This window comes from Candoia aspera, chromosome 1, assembly GCF_035149785.1.
Source record: "Candoia aspera isolate rCanAsp1 chromosome 1, rCanAsp1.hap2, whole genome shotgun sequence".
Lineage (NCBI taxonomy): Eukaryota > Metazoa > Chordata > Lepidosauria > Squamata > Boidae > Candoia > Candoia aspera.
Window position 1 is genome coordinate 23,318,844 of NC_086153.1, and position 24,223 is coordinate 23,343,066.

At 41.0% G+C, this 24,223-nt stretch overlaps 2 protein-coding genes across 2 annotated transcripts in view; both read right to left on the minus strand.

The window, feature by feature from the left end:
- LOC134495166 (potassium channel subfamily K member 3-like) overlaps nt 1-24,223 on the minus strand; it is a 96,374-nt gene that overhangs the window by 11,697 nt on the left and 60,454 nt on the right. The gene's annotated exons all lie outside the window — the stretch shown is intronic.
- On the minus strand, nt 253-1,396 carry LOC134495172 (potassium channel subfamily K member 3-like). The gene has a single exon (XM_063300399.1). The coding sequence runs from the start codon at nt 1,368-1,370 to the stop codon at nt 510-512; it is 861 nt and encodes a 286-aa protein (XP_063156469.1). The 5' UTR covers nt 1,371-1,396; the 3' UTR covers nt 253-509.

Here is a 24,223-nt window from a genome sequence, read left to right on the forward strand (position 1 = left end):
GCATAAATTAAGATGTCTACACTCAATCTGAGAGCCACCTCACCCTGTTCTACACATTTTACAAGGGTGCAAAGCCTTATTTTCAAGTTTCACATTTTGTGGAGTTGCTGCAAAACAAAAGTTTAAAATTTCCACCAGCGACAGGAGTGCTGAGCCTCCTTCTTGGGGAGAAGAGACAACATTGTACTGCCAGCCCTTTGGAGGGGCAACTTGAATTCCTCCCTTCCTGATCATCAGGAGAACTTGACAGAATCCACTACTAGGTCCTGGTCTAGAGACTCTGGTGGTTCAGTGTCCCCAGGAGATTGCCCCTCATAGCCAACCTCTGCTTGATCCATCAGTTTATTGCACACACCCAAGGTGCATGCTCTTTCCCCCTTTTTATAGTTGCATTATTTTTATAAATTCTAAGTTGTGTTGTCATTTATCTCCACCTGGGTTTTCGTGCCTGCCTGTTTTTTTTTTTTCTTTCAGTAGTGAAGGAGAGTTTGTAAAAGGGCTCCTCGTCTTTACACAGAACTTCGGCGCTTCATAAGTCCTTGGAAGGCTGAGAGGCTATGAAGTCCTGTGGAAACAGAGCTGATGGCTGAACGCTGAGTGTTGCAGAAGCATCTGCTGGATGGAGTCTCTGGGTAATGCCCAGGGGAGGAGTGGCTCTGTTCCATGCAGGTATCTGAGGTGGAGAGGTCTCTGGGGATTATCATGGGGATAGAGTACTGCAGCTTCTCCCGGCTCTTGTACCAGAGGCAGGAGCACATAGATTGGAAGTGGAGAACCTCAGCATAAACATTTCGGAGTCCTCCTCTACCGCTGCTGCTTCCACCTCCCCCTATTCCCCCTAATGCAGCAGCAGTTGAGGAAGCAGTAGTGTCTGTAGTATGTACACTGCTGGCCTGCCCGTTGCGGGTGAGCAGTGCTCGGTGTTCAGCATCCCGCTTTTCATCCTCAGCATTCATGGTCATGAACCGTAGCACCACCAAGTTGAGAAAGGCCCCAATGACTGTCAGCCCAGTTAAGATGTAGATAAAGCTGAAGGCCACATATTGGGGCTTGGTCTGGAGGGCGTGTTCTTTCTGAAGGGCCACGTAATCCCCAAAACCAATGGTGGTGAGGGTGATAAAGCAGTAGTAGTAGGCCTGGAAGAAGGTCCAATTCTCATAGTAGGAGAATGCCGCAGCCCCAATGCAAAGCGTGCTGATGCAGGAGAAGAATCCAATAGTGACCATGTTGGCCATTGATACTTCTGGCCGTCTCATGCCAAGGCACTTCTTGATACGGTGGAGAAGGTATCTCACAAAGGTGTTGATCCTCTCGCCCAGACTCTGAAACATGACCAGGGTGAGTGGGATCCCCAGCAGCGCATAGAACATACAAAAGACTTTCCCACCATCAGTGCTAGGGGCTGCATGTCCATAGCCTGCGGAACAAGAAACAAAGCATAGGCAACCTGGTCAGTAGCACTTCATAGTTTATGAATACCATTTTCATGGGAGAAAAGAGGAAGAATGTCCCTCTTCATTCTGGCTTGATAGGTGATGGATGTGCCACTTCCTCATTCAAAATGTTGATTGAAAAAAGGGAGGAATCACTGCTGGATGGGGTGCTGCTCTGGCCTGCAAACTCAGTGGTGTAGCAATCTGTGCCAAAGTCCTCTTCTGGTCCATGTGCTCCTGCTTTTGGTTCAAGAGCTGGGAGAAGCTACAATAATCCATCACCACATTGTACCAACAACCCTCTATCCTCACAACCTGGGCACACAGAGCCACACCACTAAAGTTTGCAGGCTGAAGCTGCCTCCATTCAAGCAAGGAGGGCGTGCATGCACACACACGCGCGCGCACACACACACACATAGTAAAGAGAAGGGCAGTGACAGTAAAAAGGTGGTAAAGGGAAGAGCAGTGATTACAGGACCCCAATTGAGCTAACCTTATGCGGAATATAGAGTTGATCAGAAAATGGATTGGAGGGATAATTGAGATGGCCAAGTAAGGAGAATATAAAACTGGAGAGGGAGAACATCTATGCTACAATTTATATTTAGTCTCAAGAACTGTGCAGCCTCTTGAGCATGCACAAAAGCCAGGGTGGACAACCTATGGTCCAGGGTTTGTTTGTTTGTTTATTTACTTATCTAATTTATCCCCGCCCATCTCCTCCTGTCGGAGGCCTCTGGGCGGTTTACAACAATCGATTAAAACCATCACAATAATACAAAAAGTAAAATACAGTAAAAAATACTGTAAATAGAAATAAAAAATAAAGAATAAAAAATCCAAGCGGTGAAGCATCTAAAACAGTCCAAGTGTGGGAGGAGTGGTCTATAACAACCACCCCCATGTAACTCTATTCCCCTCTCCACCCCAAGCGAGGCGGCAGAACCAGGTCTTCAGACTCCGCCGAAAGGCCAGGAGCGATGGGGCCAATCTCACCTCCGGGGGCAGCATGTTCCACAGGGTGGGAGCTACTGCAGAGAAGGCCCGCTTCCTGGACCCCACCAGATGAAATTCTTTTACAGAGGGGGTCCATAGCATGCCCTCTCTGGTTGCCTGCAATGCCTTCAGTACCTTTTTTGCATCCCTCAGAGACCCCCTGAAACATGATTACCAAAACATAACAACACAGTTTGATCATTTTGAGGAGAGAGGTTTCTGAATCAACTTGAAAATAAGAATAAATACAGTTAGAATTCTTTACAACTAGCTGATCAGCAGAAGAAATGTCCAGAAGCAAAGAACAGCACTCACATGATCTTTAACTGTGCGAATGTCAACCAATGCTGAGAAATAGCTCACTATTATTTCCAAGCATAATAAACAACAACAATCACAAGAAACTGCCCAGGGTTGCTGGGAGTTGGGTGTCATATAAATTTATATCTTCACCTTCATCATCATCTTCCTCAACACAAAACCTGGGGTTACAATAGATGAGTGGGATGTGAATTCAGACATTCTTGATCCAACCCAAATACAATCTGTCACAGGATGAAAGCATTTCCAACATACTTTGAAAATAGTTAACTTGCTCCCCTTAATTTGACAAATTCAACATTAATGCAAACTTTTCTGGGTCAGTAGCTACCTGCTTTTTCTGCAAAAACAAAAATGTTTATTGGTACAAGATTATAGGAAGAAATTATTTATTCTCTTTCCAAAGGTAAAATCCTTTCAGCATTAAAGAAACTAAGAGATTCATAAGATAATTAAAAAAGATGTTTCATTTATTGCATCTGCATTAAGCGACCTACATTCAATAAACATATAAACACCAGGCCAACAGGTCTTAATCTGATTGGCTGGGGATTATGATTGCTGTAGCCCAACACATCAATTTCATTCATGGTAGAATTGGCAAGTAACTAGCATTTTACTGGATGGACCAGTAAAATTCTGCTCTGACAATGAATTGGAAAGAACAGTGAGTCTGAGGTTATTTCTGAGGTTAATCATGATCAAAGAGGGGGTGGATGGATGGTAGTGATTCAAAACTAAGAAAAGAGGTATTCATTCAGTCCTGTATTTATTAAATTACATTGGACTAAATAAATTCATTCTTTTGTGTAGCTCAAGGCTCATTCTTCTTTCATTCTACCCATTATCAATCATTATCAACCAGGCTTCATAGCCACAACTGGCCCAGTTAGGACTGAGACCCTCCATTCCTTCTCAGATGTGTCTTTCAGCTTCTATTCCTATAAGGATGCTTAGGAATAAATGCCTATCCTGCCAGAAATCTTCTATATTTGCAATGTTGTGATGACAGTCATGTGAAGTAGCATCTGGTAGAACAGAATGCAGTTTTCCTTGAGGATTGAAGAGCAGAACTAGTTTTATGCAATGTGTTTTTTCTGAGCCAACCTAGTGGAAACTTGGCAGAAAAATATATTGTAGTTCCCACATGCAATGGGAATTGCTTAGGAACCTGGCCATGCATTTCTGTCTATCAGTATAACTACAGTAAAACTTTGATTGTATGGACATTTCAGATGCAATTGGAGAAAAAAACTAATTCGAACTTGATCTCCAAATAATAGGTAGTCTATTCTTTCTGAGGCAGTCTGGACAATTAACATAATGTATGCCATTTGCGTCAATTTGAATTGTTTGTGCAATTACATAATGATGCAAATTATGTATGATATCAATTACATAATGATGCAAAAGACATCAATTAACGCAAATGGCATCAATTATGGCAATTGTCTAAATTTGGATTTAACAGACATTCAGCTTTAACAGACACACCTTTCTTTCATTGATCTAAAAAAAATGAGGTACTGCTTTCTGTTTTGCATCCTGGACTGCTTTTCATCCAGCTGTACAAACTCTGGAAATGACTTGGAAAAGGGAGACAGTATCAGGCATGGGGTGTCAAGAAACTCGTGGTGGTCAGGCATGGGGTGTCAAGAAACTCGTGGTGGTCATACCCACATAAAATACATGTTAAAAAGTGGTGAGGTTTCAGTCATGCAGGCATGTCCACCATCTTGAGGGTTTTCTCCTTTCCCCCAACCCCCATGGCTGCCCCTGGATAACATGGAACAGTGTTTTTCAGACTTGGCAACTTTAAGATGTGTGGACTTCAACTCCCAGAATTCGCCAGCTAGCTGTCATGGTTCCTGTTCCAATGTTCCCACAAACATCGTAACATGTTCCCATGCCATGCTGGGGCTGACACGTGTTGCTGTACGGGAGGGGGCTGCCTCCGTTCTTTGTACCAGGCGCTGATGCCAGTGGTCAGAAATGTGTGTTTGGGTTATCTCGCCTGGTCAAGGACATTTTCCCGAAGACTGGCAGGAACTGTTAGGGGCACCTGCAAGGAATGGACTTGTACTGACTCTGGGGGGAGGGATTGGGAACTGCCTAGGCTTTTATTGAGTGAAATCTCACGCCTTTACTATTCTCAGCTTTGCTTCTGATCCTGCATGCTATTCATTATTAAATCAGATATCCATGAAAGTCTTGTGTGAGTCTGATAGTGATTTTGAATAGGCAATCATTACACTAGCATTCAACTCCCAGAATTCCCCAGCCAGAAGTGTTGGGCCTCTAACTCCCAGAATCCCCTGGGCAGCATAGCCATTTAAAGTCTAACACAAGCATGCCATGGAATTCTATGCCTTGATTTGGATGAGTATCTACTCAGACCAAATCTCATGTTTTTAAAATAAAAGGGGAGGCCTGATATCACTCACTTTGGAAGAATGAAGTTTGAAAAATGTAGAGCTGACTCTGCTCTAAACTTCTGCAATTTTTTGTACTGTGAAATGGCAATGCCTGTCAGCAATAGCCAGCTATGTGGCTTTGGGGGAGCACTATTTCAACAAATGAACAAAACCGTGGATATTAATAAGAAGTTGAGCAATTGTACAAATCAAAATTGTGATTTCTCTGCCTTCAGAAGTCAGAACCTGCGTTACCTACAGCAGTTTCATCCAATATAAAAATATAATTAGATTTGAATTATATTTGTTTGCTTGTTTAATGGAACAAAGCCTTTGAAGTAGAGGATAACAGTACCTCCTTATTTAAATACGTAGTGGATATATTTTTAAAAAAACAAAGCATGCTGACTCATATTTTCTAGTTACTCCTTTCTCTAGTGCAGAGAATAGAAAACCAAGAACAATGGGGTGATTTTATCATGGAAAGGATTTCCATTGCATGAAATTATTTCCCACATTTTATCTTTGTTCTGTCCTCTGACACTTACCACAACTCATATCTCTACCTATAGCTCCCCTCTGCATTATATTTGAAAGAAAGAAGTTTATTCAATTTTCTTATTTTTAAAAGGTTGGCTAACGTGCAGGACAAATAGGATGCCAATGGGAGTGACCCTTCTGCATAATGCTTTATTCTTCATCATGCAAAGGTACTAAAATAAGTCAGCATATGCAGCTTCAAAAAATAATGTACAGTATAAAGTGGGCTTCCAGTAGGAATGGCTGACTGAACAGCTGTGCCCGCTGGTTTGGCAGGTGGAGCTGACAACGTGGTAACTTTTTTCGGGCTCAGGCAGGTCTTCCTGAAGCGCAGAAACATTCTCCGGATCAAACAGTATACCTGTAATCATCCCATCTGTCCTCCAGATGGCTGCTTGCAGAGGGTCACAAACAGCGTTTCGCATTCAACTGGTAAGAGCTTGCTGGGATATCATCATTTTCCAAGCAGCGCTGTGGCCTTAAAGGGACACTAAGACCAGTCACCCCATTTTTAAATCACCAATTTGTATTTTCTTTGAAGTATATGTACCCCAAGGGAGGCTTTCTACAGTGAGGAGAAGCTGGTTCTCTTGGTGCTTAACATTATTTTTGGGATTACTTTTTTTAAAAAAATTCTTTTAAGTTAAACACGCTTTGGAACTCTTCCGTATCTTCAGCTTTTGCTGGTTAAGCTCCTAGGGGGCACCATAATCTACTGCATGAGATATGGAGGATTTCAAACAGATTCTTTCTGACCTTCACCAGGATTTTAAGATTTCTTCTGACTTCTATCAAGCTTTTATGCAAGATATCCAGGACATTGTGGAAAATATGAGATCTAATATGTGCCATCAGGTTGGGGCTGTGGTGGATGAAACTGAGGAATTTAAGAGCAATAGAAAGGCTTTTTTAAAGACTGAGATTGGAGTTTTTATCGAGATGCTGGTTGAAGATTGGATAATGGAGTTGGAGAAATCTAAGGGAGAGAGTGATCTGCAAGCCATAAGTAAAATCAGTCTCCTGGTGGAATGCCATGAAAAGAACCCAGAATCTTTGAGGGGGGCAGTTGGGCTGTTTGATTCTTTCAAGAGGAAAGCTCTGTGCACATTGTGGGGATATGTAACTGCTTTGGTTTATTTTGAAGTGGGATAAGGGTTGAAGAATGTTCATCTGGTTTGCTTTAAGGATTTGATTGACGCTGTTTGCCTTTAAAGATTTGGATTCACTGTTTTGAATTGGCTTTGTTTTTTGGATTTATGAAGATTGGGATTATTATAATTGTTGTACTATTAACTATAATAGCAGACAATTTATGTGCTTTTTAATTTGATTCTTATTATAGTAGACAGAAATGTATAGAATAGTGGTAGGAAGGGAATAATTAAATATGTTTTATCTTTTGGAGGGGAGAAAGATGTTTAGAAGGTTATATGAACTTTTCCCCCTTTATTTTAATATAAGGGGGAGGAGTAACTGTACTTAATGATTTTTATTATGTGTTAAGGTGGAATGACTTAAAGAAATAATGTGTTTTGGTTTAATATAGAGTAAGAGATTGATTATGGAAATTTTTGTGTATCCTTGCTGTTAAAAGTCAGAAGCCACATCTTTTTGTAAATTTGAAAATTGTTTCTCTTGTGTTTCTGAACTTTTTTAGTTTTTTTCCTTTCTTTGTAGTTTTTTTTTTGTAGTTTTTATTCTTCTCTTGAAACCTAATAAAATATACTATTAAAAAAATAATGTATAAAGCATACGAAATGCAAGTTTTCCTAACAAAGGAATTTAATATGAAAATAACTGAATTGGAGATTTTCTTTAGCCGTAGATGGCCACTGATCACCTCATCAGAAGATATGAATGTGTGGTCCTAATGGCCCTCCTGGCTGTTGAAAGCTTTGCACAAATATGGAATTCAGATGGAGGTCTGAGTGTTCAGTCCCTTTTTTCTCTAACTCTACTTAGTCACATCCACAAATATGCCTTTTCTGTAGCAGCAACTGCCTCTGGACCACCATTTTGTATCCCCTGGGATTAGATTGGCCTGGATCCTGCCAGCTTTTTGTAAAGCATTGAAGACCTAGAAATGTCCCAAGGTTTGGGAGCTGGGAGGTTGGATGGCCTGCTGAGAGGTTTTTGTTGATTGTTCTGTTTGGGTTTAATCTCAGTGACCACTATAGGTTTTTATTCTTTGTTAATATTTTTTAAATTGTTTTTACATGTTGTTAGCCACCCACAGTTGCATTTGTGAGATGGGTGGCCATATAAATTGATTAAATAAATGCATACATACATACGTTCTTCGGAGAGGACACTTAAATCTGGAAATGTCTTGATTATGTTTTTTGTTATTTATTCGTTCAGTTGCTTCCAACTCTTCGTGACTTCATGGATCAGCTCTGGTTGTACTGATCCATTTAGTTTTCACGGCAAGAATACTGGGGTGGGTTGCTGTTGCCTTCCCCAGGGATCGTGTTTAGTCTGACCTCTCTGTCATGACTTTCCTGTCTTGGGTGGCCCTTCAAAGTTTAGCTCATGGAGTCACTGAGGTGCTCAACCCCAAAGTAAAATTTAAAAAGCTCAATCAGTTTTTTTCTAGTCCAATTTTCTAAATTAATCTAAGGGTATCTTAAAACCCCACATATTTCAAATTGAGAGAAGAAACAAGGTAATTGAAATCCTTACACTACTTTGTAAGTTTATTAGTAAAACTTATTTTATTTAGTTAACCCTGCAGGTTATTTATGCTCAAACCCTGTGTAAAGCTACATTCTTTGGAATCAGAGAAATTTTCTTATACCAAATGACATGTGTCCACTTAACCCAGGATCTCTGCTCTGGTCCATTCAGCTAGAGGTTATTCCAAGGATTGAATTTGGCCTCTTCTGCATGCAAGGCATGTGTTCTTCCACTTGCTGATCTTCAGAAAAGATCACCTAGTGCACCAGCTTCCCACTAGGAGATTGTTTCTTGACCTTCTTGTAGCTTCCTAGTGGATGATTAGAAATATGCTTATAGATGGGACTCAGGATCCATGAAAATGAAAACTGGGAAGTAAAATCAGCTTTAAAACTGCTCTGCAATTACAGAGCATAATTACAGATGGATTAAACTGTAAGAGGATAATATGACCTCAGACAGAGGGGAGAGGGAATGCATAAAGGGAATGATGTGGGCGTGTGCAAATGTGCACATGTGCATGTATGTGTATGGTGGGAGCATCTGCAGAACAAACGTGTAACAACATTATCTGAGACATAAACTGAAACTAGTCCTTGCAAATTATAACAGATTGAAGAAGATTGCTCATATTTTTCTCCCAATCATAGCAACTCATCCTCCTTTATTTAATCTTTGTTATGTTACAATAATTCTTACTATTAATGGGAAGGGCAATTGGAATTCAGTTTGCACTTGTATATCTCTTTCAGTAGTACAAAAATCCTCTTTTGGAATTTGTGGAACTGATCAAGATTAACTTGTCTTGAAATTCCTTCAATTGCACATGAACAAAAGCCATACTTTTTCATTTATTTTTACTCCACAAATCAGGAGATTTAAATTACTGTTTTAGTTTCCCTCAACAGTTTTACTATTGTTTAATCTTTGCAAGACATGCTCCAAATATGTCCCAAGGACATTTCACTTATAGTGATGCTAGGAAAGCCATACAGCATAAAATTCAGGGGGTTGCAATTTTTAATGCCAAACTGAATTAGATGAACTATTAACGTATTTATTAAATAGTACATCAAAACTACTCAGTTAGTTTTTAAGACACCAAGACCTCTTTGGTGTTTTTAATTGCAACAGACAGTTATCCCTCTGGAAACTGTTAAGCAGCAACTGATATCTAAATCTGCTTAAACCAGTCAATCACACAAACCTCAGAGATCAGAAAGCATTTCAGGTGAATTCTAAGTATCAACGAACATGGATTTCCTCTTACCCACCCACCACAATTTTGTTGGTCCAGGGCCAAGTTGGACAATATTCTGACCCATCTCAACCATGTAAACGGAGTGAGCATGCAAAACAATTCTCATCCATCTGGAGTGAAGTTTCCATTTCTTCTATCACCTTCTACACATGTGCTTAATTCTCACTTAATTCATGTGGTTAATTCTTAGTTAATTTGCTGCAGGAATTATCATATGTTTTATGGGGGCAGTTGCACATGGCATTCTTGATTCCCAATGAATGAGGATGCTGGAATAGTGACATTCCACTAGATAGAAGAGCAGGTCATCAAGAGAGAGAGTGGAAAAGTTAATCATGCCATCAAGTCCAATTGCTTGCAAGAATCCCAATAAAACCATCCTTAGAAATGGTTGTCCAGCCTCTCCTTGAACACATCCAGGAGTGTCCAAGAGGAGATTACCATCTCTTTTCGTATTGCTATCAAACTGTTGAGATATTTTTTCCTAATGATCTGCTGGAATCTGCTCTCTGGTAATCTAAGACCAGTGCTTTATGTTTTGCACTGTGGGGCGATAGAGAACAACAGGTGTTAACCTTTTTCTGGTATTTGGAAAGCATTATCATATTTCCTCTGCCATCTTTTCTCAAATCTAAATGAATCTAGATCCCTCAATTTCTCCTTGGAAGATTTAGTTACCAGTCCCCTGATCATCCTTGTTGCTCTTCTCTGAATCTGTTCCAGTTTTTCCAAATCTTTCTTAGAATCCAGAACTGAGCAGATTACATAAGCGGTGGTCTGACCAATGCAGAACTACTCCTTCCAGTGACTGGAAACTATACTATTGAATGATTGTGCTATATACAAACCCACAACTTTTACAGTTGCATCACTTTACTGAAGAAAGTAAATCGAAGGATAAATTATACTGATTTTACACAGTATTATCAATAAATACAGGAAGCTTCCATATACTGGGTCCAACCACTGGCTCACATGGTCAGCTGTTATTTACTTTGCCTGATAGCATCTCTCTAAGGTCCCAGCTATCAAAGGATCTTATTAGAGTTAGGCCAAAATACTCACTGGGGCCTTTGGAGATATCCAAAGCCTACTGCATGACTCCATACCCTAGTTCTTCTCAGTGGATCCAGGATGCTTCCCATTAAAATGGGACAACAGAGGAAAAAATCACTTTTTCTTAAAGAACAAAAGCTGCTACTATTTAAAAGGCAGAGAAGCTGCAATAAACAGCCTGTTGCCTTCTTCAGTCCTATAAAATGTCCTGGGAAGCAACTTTGTTCCCAAAGTCACTGCCAGAAGATGTCTGCTCCCATGAACTCCACAAAGATGGGAAGAGTACTAGAACTTTCTCAGCCCTATTGCCTGAATTCATTTTTGTTTGTGTTCACACAATACATTTAACCTGGCCCATTTTCCAGGTTTACACAACACATGGAAACATAAATTAATCAAATAGGCATGTTAACTCAGCACAAGCAAATACAGCTGCTAGGTCTGTAATTGACATGTTTAAGGTCATTGTGTGAGTACGACCTTTGTCTGAAGATGTAAAAAACTGAATGAGTTTTATGGAGCCATATGGTCTTGAGGAGAACAATATTACACCATTGGCATACATAGCACTTTATGGAATACTATGATCAGAAAACCGAAAGGTCCCTACCTTTGCAAACAAACGTATCCAAGTGGGAAGACCAAGAGAAATGAAAGAATATGAGCAAATACTGCTTTTAATCATCCATAGAGTTTCCTACTATTTACAGTCAGACGGAGGGAGAAAGAAAAGTAGTTTGCAACACAAACACTGAATTTACAATGTAGTGGGACAATTACAAGCACTGGCGCCGTTGTGGCTGGACTTTGGGATGGGTATGCTGAATCCAGCCTCGCAGAATGAGCAGGCCATTGTTATACACATGAGAATTTAAAGTGCCTCGTCCCTCAGTAAGTCTGTTAAGCCCTAACCGTACCACTGTTTACAGAGAATAATCTGCTGGTACAGAGAGGATTAACAGTTCTCCCTTACATATCCCCCCCCCAACTACCTGCTCAATTTACGCTGGTTTAGGAATAATGAGTTTACTGAGAGCCTTGAAGTAAGAAATTAAGGAGATTTCCAATTTGGGCAAACGTTACTTCTGCGTGATGGTTCATCCCCCCCCCCTGCCCCGCCCCGTTATTTCATACATTCAGAGCTGCTTGCTCAGGGCTTCCAGGCAACCCTCCACCCCAGCACCAACCAGACTAAGACCTGTTGGCTTTAGCAACGCAAACAATAGCAGGATTCACGCTTGCAGCTGGGTTTCAGTGGATATCCATCTGGTGTGGCAGTACCATGTGTCCAATTATGTTAAAAGGGCTTATTCCTTATATTTCCACAGGATTAACTCCATCTTTGTGATGGGCTTCACAATGAGTTTGTTGGACACCTCCATCTCCATAATGAACCTAGAGACCACAGGTTTAATTATAATGGTATGGAAATAACCCCTTCCCACCTTTCATTATCCATGTTAGGGACCTTTCCTGCCTTTCCCTCATTGGTGGTTGCCTTTTTTGTCAGCATCTCTGCCAGGTGCCATGCCGTGTTATGGAGTTGCCCTGCTAGATCAGATCACCTATCCAAGTCAGACTTCTGCTTCCAAGAAAAGCCAAGGAGAGCCACAGTTAAGATGCAGCAGCATCTTAATCTGTGTTTAACTCCTTCCAGTGTCTTAACTTCAGGTTCATTGCCTCCAAACATGGATGTTTTCAGAACATGGCCATGTTCATTATTTACACACCACACTTACCTACCGTTCAGAAGAGACAATGTTCAAAACCTGGGAAGAAAACAAAAAGACTACAACACATCCCCTCCAGCAGCCTACATTCAGAAAAGCAGGGATCAGCCCCAGATAAACGTTTGGGCAGAAAACAATACAGGAACGACAATACAGAAAACAATCAAGGAACGACCAAAGAGGAAACCACACCCCCACCAACACTGGCGGGGCAAACTTCTGCCTATAAACAGCAAACCCCATTCATACACTGATGATGTTACCTAGTTGGGTAATGAAACATCTGCAAGCAAACAACCAAGCTCAGAGAGCACTAAGGACTCCACAGTTCAACCCTGAGCTACAGATATTACCTTCTGTTGGATTTTCATCATTTTAAAATCTATTCCACCCTGATAACCTTATCAGGTTTTCTGTACTGAGTTCTGTTACATTTTAAACTGTAATAAATGTTTCTATTCATCCATGCACATGGATGTAAATTTTAGGCTTCCTTTTGCCAGTCCCAAAACCATTTCACTGCATTGCCTACCCTATACACACACACAAACACACTTTTTTTTTTTTTTGGCAGTTTAAGAGAGTGAGAAATATGCCCCCTGAGGCAGAAGGACATTGGTTGGGCTAGATATATTCTGGGTTACTTCCTGATTTCTGGGAGGATCAAGAGAAAGGGAAGGCTGTAATTTTGTGCAAGATGATGCTTGGGATGGACAATACTAATCTGCATTTGATATTATCCTAAACAATAGCTGTATTTTATCCAGAGACTGTGATTCCTAGTGAAGGCTAATAATAATATGCATGTGGTTGACAACAATTATCCTGTCACAGGGAAATATGAACCTCATGTCTACTTTTCAGGAGAAATGTTCTGACAGATAAGGTAAATATGGATTGGCTACTCTGGAAGGGCTGAGTATAGAACTGAGATATTGCATGCTAACCATATTTATTTATTTATTTATTTAATTTCTCCACCACCCATCTCGTATACAACTACAAATATTTCCCCACAAGAATCTCAAATGTCTTTTAAAAAGAAAGGGAGGAAGAAAGAGAAGGAGCAGGAGAGGAAGGAAACCCAAATTTCTTGACCTTAACCAGAGGTGTTTGCAGGAGGGGGTCAAAAAACTCAAGATGACAACCATGACTGTGCAATCAAAGCTTTTGCCCTTTTTATGCATGCCATGTGTGCAAACCACATTAAAAGGGGCAGGGCTTTTATTGGTTGCCTTTTTTGACATGCACACCCACAGACACCCCTAACCTTAACATTTTTTTTTTTTTTAACAGAAAGGTGATGCTGTAGCCTTGCTGAACATCTCATCAGGTGAGGACAGTGTTTCTCAACCTTGGCCACTTGAAGACGTGTGGACTTCAACTCCCAGAATGGCTGGCTGGCCAAGTGGTTGAGAAACACTGGGTGAGGAGGATGGGGAGGAAGTGGAGCCAGGGGCATCTAATGACAACAGTCCTGGCCATGGTGGTTCCTGCAGCACTGGAGCCAATGACTCTACTCTGGCAGAGGCAGATCCAGCAAGCCCCACTGACAGCTTTGCAGACTCTGAGGTTCTGCCCCCCTCATCCCAAGCAGAGACATATGATACAGATTCGACAACAAAGAGCACAACTCTGTAGATCTGAGCAAGTTGCCAAGAAACAAGCCTACGGAAGAGCCATTGCTGAGGAGTAAACTGCCTCAGCTGAGCATTGTTCCCGATTTTTGGCCTTCTTCTCTGGGAGAAGATGCTGAGAACAACTTTTCAAGCCTTGGCTCTGCCACATTTAGCTTGCTTTGCTGGGTTTGAACTCAGGATTCCACCCCACCACGTCTCCTGTCTCTCAGCTTGGATTTGTGTTGATTGTTGGATTATTGCTCTTGATCTCTGCCTGGACTGTTGACATCTTAAGTTGCTGGTGAAAAAGACTTTTTCTTCCAAAAAAAAGCTGGGCTGCCTGAGCTCATTTATATCACTGGACTCTGGCAGCCAGCAGTGTTGGCTCTAAACTGGTGTCTGGATAAGAACTCTCCTGGGGGGTACATGGTCAGACTTCAGGACCAAATATAGATTTAGAGGTCCTGCCCCAATCCCATGATTAGACAAGCAAAAACAGCAAATTGGCAGAAATTATGCAAACCAGCACGTGTCATGCAAAGGTGTATGACTTTTGTTAATCCTTGTAATCTGCCACCAAAATGTTGGGCACAGAATTTGCTTAAGTCTAGATATAGTGGTCCTAGGTCTGACATTTAGACTGCCAGGGTTAGTTGTGTATTAAAATCACTGTTTGGCAATATTGTGACTCATTTCTATGGTCATTGTTGAAATGTGAATGATACAGGCACACATGAACTGGTTTGGGTATGCACAAAGTACCAGTGACTTGGCTTCTAGGCAGACATCACTTTTTCTACAACAAATAATAAGCATGGGTCATACCCCATCACACAGAGTTCAGTTCTGCTCTGAAGGACTCTTTTCCTGCCCTGTCTTGAACTGTACAGGAATGGCATGGGGGGAAGGGGAATCAGGAAGAGAATAACTTCTGCTAATTGAATCTCCTTGGGGAAGCACACAGGAGTACAGCTGCCTTATGGGATGGGATTTTCTTCCTGGAACAGGTGGTTTTTGCCAAGGGGACCCCTGCCCCTTCCGTTCTGTGTAGAAAAAAAGGACAGCCTTCACTGCAGGGTGGCAGAAAGGGCTCCCTGGGGAATGGCTGAATGGGCCCCTGAGTTTTGCTGACAGCCTGTCCTCATGAGACCCCTGTCTTCAGGGAGTGCCATCAAGCTTGCTCAAGTGCAATGATCTGAGATGCTCCTCTTATTTGGCAAAGGATGTGCACACAGAGAAAGGGAGAAGGCTATAAAAAGAAAAAGAGGCTGGATCATAAGTAGCTTTGCTCATCTACTCAGTCTGACTCAGCATCAGCCTTTTCCCTCCACCTCACTACAAAGGTTTCAATCCAGAGAAAGCGTGATCCCTAAATATTCCCCAGAGTGAAATCCAAATCTTGTTCCTTCCAATTCAGCATCCAAAGAACGTTGAGCAAAGAGCTTTGGGTCCAGAACCATGGATTTGTAGCCCTGAAAATGGGAAACAGTAATAAAAGGGAGTCTTGGAGAGTGTATGAACTGCTGATGCCATATGCAAAAGCTAATGCAACCAACCCCAACCCCCAACTCACATTTGGAATTAAAGTCTTTACAAATCTGCATGATTGACTCATTGGCTCAGTTCACACCACATGCTAAACTCAAATAACTCATGTTGTGGCTTACTGTGATAGCCTGGTTCCCCCAACATACTGAATCACAAATAAGATCTTTTAGCTTGGCCTAGTATGTTGCATGCATCAGCCATCAATACATCACAGAGGCTAAAGTGTTAGTATAGTAAAGCTGTCCATATTTTGTTTCCAAATTAAATACAAATAATATTGAGAGGGAAGTGAGATCCTTCCAGGCTCATGATGTTCTACAGAAGGCTTTATTTGGAAAGGGAGCAAGCAGCTCATATGCCCCCAATCTTTTCTTGTGGCCCAGAGACTCACTAGCATTCCAGTGCCAATATTTGGGAGGAAACCCCTGGAAAAATGGTGGTGGTTGTAGAATTTGGACCATACAAAGGAGTTACCTTATGGAGAACTGAAATAAGAATGTGAACTTTAATTGACTGTACTTCTCTGTATATAGCCACAGTATTGCTTATGTCTCTTGAATTGTACTTCTTTAGAGTTCCTTTAAGTGAGGGATTTTCTAACTCTGCCAATGTATTGTCAATGATTTAAATACCTATAGAATTTATGCCTTTAGCAGAGGCTGCAGATTCAAGAATATGTAATACTGCTGCTTTATCCCTCCCCCTCCTTCTGCAGTAAAATGCAGGGTCAGCTTCTTAGAATAACAATTAGAGCCTTGGCACTTCCTACATTTCAAAGCTGCTATGCTGCCTTTCAAAGAACTTGTCTGTAGTGTCTTCTCACTTTGAGTGATACCTGTGACTCCCTTTCTCTTATCTGGGGTTCTTATCAGTTGTAAAGCCATTATATGGGGCCTTCTGCCAGTGTGTAGCATGCTTAAACTATCTGGGATCAATCATCTGTATAAGACCTACAGTATGTAACCTCAGGCTCTTGATCTTGTCTTGTGGGGTGTAGGACAACAGTGACTCACTATGACCTGCTAGCTTTAGAAAATAAACCATCATTGAACCACTTCCAGTTGTTGGCATTTATCTGGGTGAGTTTTCCACCACTCATATAAAACACCTCTCAGAAAGCACAAACTAGGTTTGAAAAAATGGGTTGAGGATCCCAGCGCAACCCCTTGAGGTGATCAATGCGACATCGCTGCCCTGTCAGCAGGCAAATTCTAATTACAATGTGCAACCTATTGCTTCTAGTCTCAACAAGATTGTCCTCCCCTGCTACAGAATGTCAGTGCCTCCCACACCCCTTTGCATTGTTAGCAGGCCCACGCAGGTTCTCCTCAGTCCCAGTCTTGCTGGCAGTCATTGCTTCTCCCAGCAAAATACTGTTGCTTTGGGCAACATCACAATATTCCCTTAAAAACAAAAACGGAAGGCAACCAAAGCTATTTCTTCCCCTACCCCTACACTGATCACACCTCCTCAGAGGCAAACCCAACTCAGTTTGGGTGTTTTACTTTAAAGTGAGTTGTACAGCCTATACAACAAACTGTTGGTTGGGAAGCTAGGTTTGTTTTTGCTGATATAGGAAAACTGTGGCCTTGGTATCCATTGAAAAAGCTCCCATTCAGATCTGTGGTTCTGTCTAATCTTGGCCACATTCCCACCCCCTATAGTCTTTAACCAGTTCAGCTTTCAAGTAACCTGGTTCTGGTGGTGTGGACAAGGACAGCTGCTAGGCCACTTTTTGAAAAGCCATTTTGACAGGAGGGTGGGGAGAAAGCAATTTACCCAAACCTATCTGGAGGGCCCTGCAGCATATCAGGGGACAAAACTGTTTTAGGTGTAAGAAGTTAGGATGTATAATGATAATATCCTCGTCTGTTCCCCCACTTTACTTACATGTTCATCTGCCAGATAACTTCCTAGCCTAAATTAATGCAAATAATTCCTATATGATCACTCTATCTAACAGGTCTACTTCTGTTGTTGATCAATACATAAAAGTGCCTTCAGTATAGGAATTGTGATCCTATGTCAAAGCTAGAGCACAACTGTCTTCCCCAATCTGGCTCCCTCCAGACGTTTTGAGACTGTAACTCCTGGAATGCCAGGATGGCATTTCCAGAATTTATGGAGGGCATGACTCTGAGGAAGGATGGATTAGAATTTGAAATGAACTGTTTGTCTCTGCACACCACCAAGTTCACTGACTCTACATTACTGTAAACAAAGTGGTATTTGGCCAATACTATAGGCTTGATAGCAAAAACCAAACAATTTTTGCAAAAGGTTCTTAAAGCTACTTGGACCAGATGTTTGGTCAGTACCAGAGGAAGGGAATTCCACAGTGTGAGATGATGCACAATTTCAGACAGCCCTCTAACTAGTAGATCACTATGGATCTACAGTAACACAAGTTTGGGCCCAGTAATAGGTGCGTTTGTCCCATTTGAAAGATGATGATGATGATGATGATGACGACGACGACTAGTAATTGTTTAGCAAGGACAATTGGGACCAGCAACTCACTCATTAAGTGAAGCAGTCACTAAGTGAAACCACAACTGTGCTTATGATCTTACTTCAGCTCTCCTTTGCTTTACAGACCTGTGAAGGTCATAAATGTGAGGGTTGGTCATAAAGTTACTTTTTCATCACCATCGTAACTTCACATGGTTGGTGAACAAGGGCTACCTTGTATTATTATTTATTAGACCTGTATGCCACCCAACTTTTAACAACTCTGGGTGGCTTGTGACAATCAAGCAAATTGCAATAAAATCAATAAAAGATAAAAGATAATGATAAAACATGGCAAGCATGATGAAGCGAGGGGACTCACTCTCTCTTGCCAAAGTCCTGGGTGAAGAGCTAGGTCTTCATGGTTCTTCTAAACAACTGCAGAATGGGGGCCCTCTGGATCTGGATCTCCCCAGTATAAAGACTAAGCTGCAGAATACTTGTCTTTCATTTCCAGCACTGGTTCCCAGTCTTTTCCTATATACAGGCAACAAGATTCTTACTGAAAGCTGTTACAGATTACTATGTTAGCAAGGGTTAGACAAGGTAACATCTGCATGAAATTTCGTGCATATACCTCTACCCCCCAAATGGCTTTCCTGATCCTCATATTAAAAATTGTTCTTTATAAATAATTAAAATAGCTGAAATCTCATGGGACTGGCATCCCTTACAAAATTAAGATCATGAAATTTTGTGATCTTGCAAGATTTTCAGCTGTTTTTTAAAGTTATTTTATTTTGGCATCTATAATACAGATGACCCTGTAATATATTGCAATAGTCCTAATGTTTTGACTACAGGTTGGGAACCATTAATTTATAGAAAGAAGGTATAATGAATATCAAATAGGAGAAGTAGCTGCCCAGGGTCGTTTTGGAGTCAGGTGGCAGCTAAATCCAATAAATAAATAGAAATAAATAAATAAATGTTCTTCTTTCATTTTACTATGTTTCACTACAAAGCAAACACAACATACCCACTGAAGAGAACTGAGTGAGTAAGCAGGGACCAAGCTAACAGAAGTTTGACAGGGAAATTTCACAGGGAGAAGAGACAAGGAAGAGAAGAAAATGACCAGGGACCTTATATGTTCTGAAGGAGGTAACCACTTAAGTGGATAAATCCAAAAAGTTGGCTTGAAAATTGCTCTCAGGAGGTGCTTCTGAATGTTTTTCTTGAACTATGAGCCCAGCAATAGTCTCAAGCAATTCATGCAGGGAGTCTGCTACACAGCAGGGAGGGCCAGTACAGTGGCAATGGTTTCAGCTTGTTCCCTAGCACCTAAGAGCTTTTTATAAACAGATTGTTGGAACAGAAGAGATTTGAAGGGCAGAGGTTTAAAGTCTTCTTCACACCCATTTGAGATTCACCATTTTATTGCACTTTTGGAGTACCCGTGACCCATCCATCCCAAAGTTCCACGTTTTGGAACATTGCCTACAGGAGCTGTGTCACAACAGCTGCATAGTTTACCAATGAGACTTTCTCTGCTGCCTATTTAGTTTGTAGAACAAGGTATATGCTCCAACGCTGCCATTGCTGAACAACATTAAAAGCCATCTTGGTGCAAAACCTGTTTTCTGGCCGGTCAATATGGGAACCAACAGTTATCTTTCTTTCTGCTAAAAGATAGGGATAGTAGGGCTACAAGGAATGTCCCAAAGTAGCTTTTAAGGAAACTTTTGGCAAATTTTGGGAAGAAGGATTTCCCCAAATTTAGGAAAAGCAATAACCCTATCACCAATTGAATACATATACATATACATATACATATACATATACATATACATATACATATACATATACATATACATACACACACACACACACACACACACACACCCTGCTGTCTGTTTGTGGGCTGGCTCCTAGTCTTCCTTTTAGCAGCTCATAGGAGAAGTTCTCTTCTCAATAAACCTGTGAGGTAAGTCACCTTAAAAGATACAGATGTGCTCAATGACACCTAGAAAAACTTTGTAGCCATAGCTGGGGAACATTACACTCTTCCTGCCCTACCTCCACCCCAATTTGTTCCTGTTTGGCATCTGAATTGACAGTTCTGGTTATCCCCTATGTCCATTTCTTGTCTGGACAAGTAAGTGAAGAAGCCAACAAAATCCAGCCTAGCAAGACACACTTGCTCCAAACCCAATGCGAAATATACTACTACAACATTACGTAACCATTGTTACAAACTTTCTACCAGCAGTAAAAAGACGCTAATTTATTTGGTATGCCTTGTTCCTTCAGATTGTAGAACATGATAATCCAACCACATTTCTATTTGACTATTTCTCTATTTTATTTATATCACTTGCTTTTACAGGCCTTGTATTTACTTTATAGGCATTTCTAGCTATTTTATTTACAGAGAATAATTATTTTTATTATTATTTGTAAATAATAATTTGGTTTGCACATTCAGTGTACCCAACTATTAGTCGGCAACCAAACAGGCAACAGGGGATGATTCAAATGGTACAGCTGTGCAGAATTACTTTGTTTTGCCATAATTATAGCCTTTATGGTTCTTCACTGGTCAACTGCAGGCTTCCATTGCTATGATATTTTGGTAGTCTAGCACCTTTCCATAATTTTTGGAGATAATCTATCGAAATCAATTCATTATTTTTAGTGTTGAAACAGAAAATAGCCTTCCTAACCTTATGACACTGAAAATGAGGAGCATCAACATAATGTATAAGCAGAGCACACACTGGTATCTTGTTTTTGTCCTTTATACAAAAGCACTGGTGCTTGCTTTTAACAATTCAGGGCTAATAACTCATTTTTAAAGGGTTTTTTGGGGGCGGGGATGTTGGCTAGCCAACAACCATGGAAGACTGTGGCTTGTGGTGGTGCAGGGGCTCCAACTTCATCAAGGATTTAGGGAGTAAAATAAAAAACAAAAAGCAGCTGTGTCCAGCTGTCTAGATCCTGATCTGCCTCCAACTGACAACGGCTGTTATGCTTTGAACAAAGGGGCTGTGGAAGGAGAAGACCAGAGATGGCTGCTTGGAAGTGATTAAGAATGAGACAAAGTTTCTTAGCTGGCCAAGAAAAGCACAGCCTTCATCTTTCCCTTTGTTCGCCTCTCTCCCCCAAGACTTATAACTAAATAAGTTTTAGTTGGAACAGAAACTTCCTCCTCTCTAAAGTGCCTCACACTCATCAGAACCAGGCACTTTAGCCACAGAAGATCACTCAGGGTCTCTTGCTTTGTCATGGGTACCATCAACTCTAGAAATGAAGATTTTGTTTCTGTTGGTTTATCTGTGAATATGTAGGAGTGCACTGCAGTTCCTTTGGCCATAAGAAGTATTGGTTTTTCACAACCTCTCCCTTCCCATAACTTCCAGGTTTATATGTATCATCCCATCATCCACTCTTTAAAGTTCAAAATCCAGCAGCTTTACTGGATCAGGCTGAGGTCCTTCCTCCCCCCCACCCCCTTCCTTCCTTCCTTCCTTCCTTCCTTCCTTCCTTCCTTCCTTCCTTCCTTCCTTCCTTCCTTCCTTCCTTCCTTCCCTAACACTACATCAGGGAGTTTATAGCCTCACCTTGAACATATGGGTGTGGGGGAGGGGTGGGAACAATGGCTTTGGAAATAGAGTTCCATGGAAAAGCAAGATGTGGTAGATAAGTCAGATGAAAGGCTTGGACTAGGGTATATAGCAAGGGTACTGAAAATTTTAGGGATGAAGCCATACTCAGCTTTTGATTAAAATGTGAGGAACTGCCCTCTAGAAAGTGGGCAGGAAAAGGACAATAGGGAGACAAGGATTCATTTAAACAATTTGTTTAAAGCAATTAATCAAAGGTAATGGGATTACTTCCCCTGCATTTAATCTTTTTTCTCATTTACCATCTTATTCAGTGGCAGCTTTGGGGTAGCACGTCAGGAAATCTTTTGAGGGGCTGTGAGAGCCACAACCGATGCAAGAAGTGGTTATTGTAAAGACAAAGAGATCTAATGGGGATGTGTCTGGAGGTCTTCAGAGAACAGCATCCAGTTCTTCAGAATGTGCTAAAGAACATCTGACTCTCCACTTTCTCCCAGCTTCTGATTCACTGTCTTGGTTTCAAACTTTTTGTTTTTGCTTTCTTCCAACTTATATATAACTTGGAGTTATAACTTGGTGTTATAAGTTTATAACTTGTTATAAACTTGTAACACCCTAAGGCTTAGCTGCTATGTGCATGCATGCCAAGATTGTATTTCTCTCTAAACTGCAAGAGAGCTTCTCATTCAAAATATTCAGAAGCACTAATTAATGTGCCCTACCCCAAGGGAGGCATCTACATGCCCATTCCTCTCTTCAATTATTGTATGGAAGAACATAGTGCTCCTTGCCTTGTGCAAGTAAACACAACCTAACTGAAACTGGATACCACACACCATTTTACTTCAACAATAGTTAGTTGACAAGGAAAGACATAGATATACAGTAGCTACCTATCAGAGGTTTCTGAATCCCAAGGATGGGTGTCCTGAAAGAAGAGAGCACTGATTTCTTACCATAATTTAAAAGCTGTTATGGCCAAATGACCTTCAGCCGGACCTTAATGCAGAGCTACAAAGTGCACAGACAATTATTTGGACATCATCACAGAGGAAGAACAATCTGCCAAGGAAAAGCAGCTGCTACCATCATGCCTGTCCACCACCTGGGCTCTTACCACCAAAGGAAAGGGTTTAACCAGGGAATTAATTAATTATTTATTTATTAAAAAGATTTATAAGGCTGCCCACCTCAAACACTGTGATTCTGTGTGGCGTGCAGCATTAAAAAAAATTCCAAACTAAATAACATTAAACCTATGCAATTGGCATGAGTAAGGATGGCGAGCAGGGGGCTCCCATCCAGACTGTTAAGTGCATGCGTAGCACTGATGAATTGTTCAGCCATTCAAAGAGACACAGATCGGGACCGCCTTAACGCTTGGGGGTTATATGTCTGGGTTTTTCCCACGCTTCTTCAGTTTGTTAGGATTCCTGTTAAGTACTAGCAATAAACATTAGAGACCAGTTCATTGTCTCAGTGTGTTTCCTGGTTGTTAGGACATCAATATACAGTATACTGTAAATATAAAATTGAATTGATATTTATGGAGGAACCCCTCTAGAATTACCTGAGGTTGGATCTAACCCCTCCTGTTTTGAGGCACTTAAAACAGCCCAGAAAATTTGGCTGGGGGAGAATATGTCTGTATTGGTCACTGAGCCCAATTCAAGGTGTCCATCTTGAAGTCTTTAATAGCTAAGAACTGAAGGAATGCCTTCATTGTGTCAATCTACTTGCACATTAAGATCAGGAACAAATAACTTTTTCTCTTGTAGATTTTTGTAACCTAATTATTCGGTTAAACGTAGAGGACCTTTTCCATAATGGCCCCATGGTTACATAATAGCTTGATATCTGGGGTCATCAGGACTCATCACTCTCATGTTTTAAGAAAATCTGAACGGCTTGCTCATTCATTCATTCATTCATTCATTCATTCATTCATTCATTCAAAATTTCCCTTAATGGATTTTGTTACTCAGAAATTGGGAGTGGTTGCTGGGAGGAAGAACAGTGTTTAAACTGCTGGCTTTATTGTTTATTTTATTAATACTTTATTATTAATTATCCCAATAATGGTATGTTATTTTATTTGTAAAAGTTGTTTTGGAAAAGTTAGGGTTAGGTGATAGCAAATAGGCAATAAAAGTCATTCTCCTCCATAACTGTTTTTTGGAAGTAGCACCACAATCCCACTACTTTGGTATATCAGAACCTCTTAGGTAATGCATTCCAGGGGAATTTCCAGATGGCCAGCCTTCCTGTCCCCAAACCCTTCTGATTCTGATTGAAGCCCACTTCATATTGTTACAGGTTGTTCTGACCATTTGAGATCTTTCTAGAAATAAAGCTGATAAGATAGCATGGCACATTTACATGTGGAGAACCACCAATCCATGAAAGTTTGCCATTTTTGTCCAATGACCAAGCACAAAGCAGCTGTCAGCCAAATACTGATTGCACTGTCCCACCTCTGCCCAGGTTCTCACAACACTCCTTTCCTCTCTCCAAACAAAGAACATGAAATAAAAATATACCACTCCCTT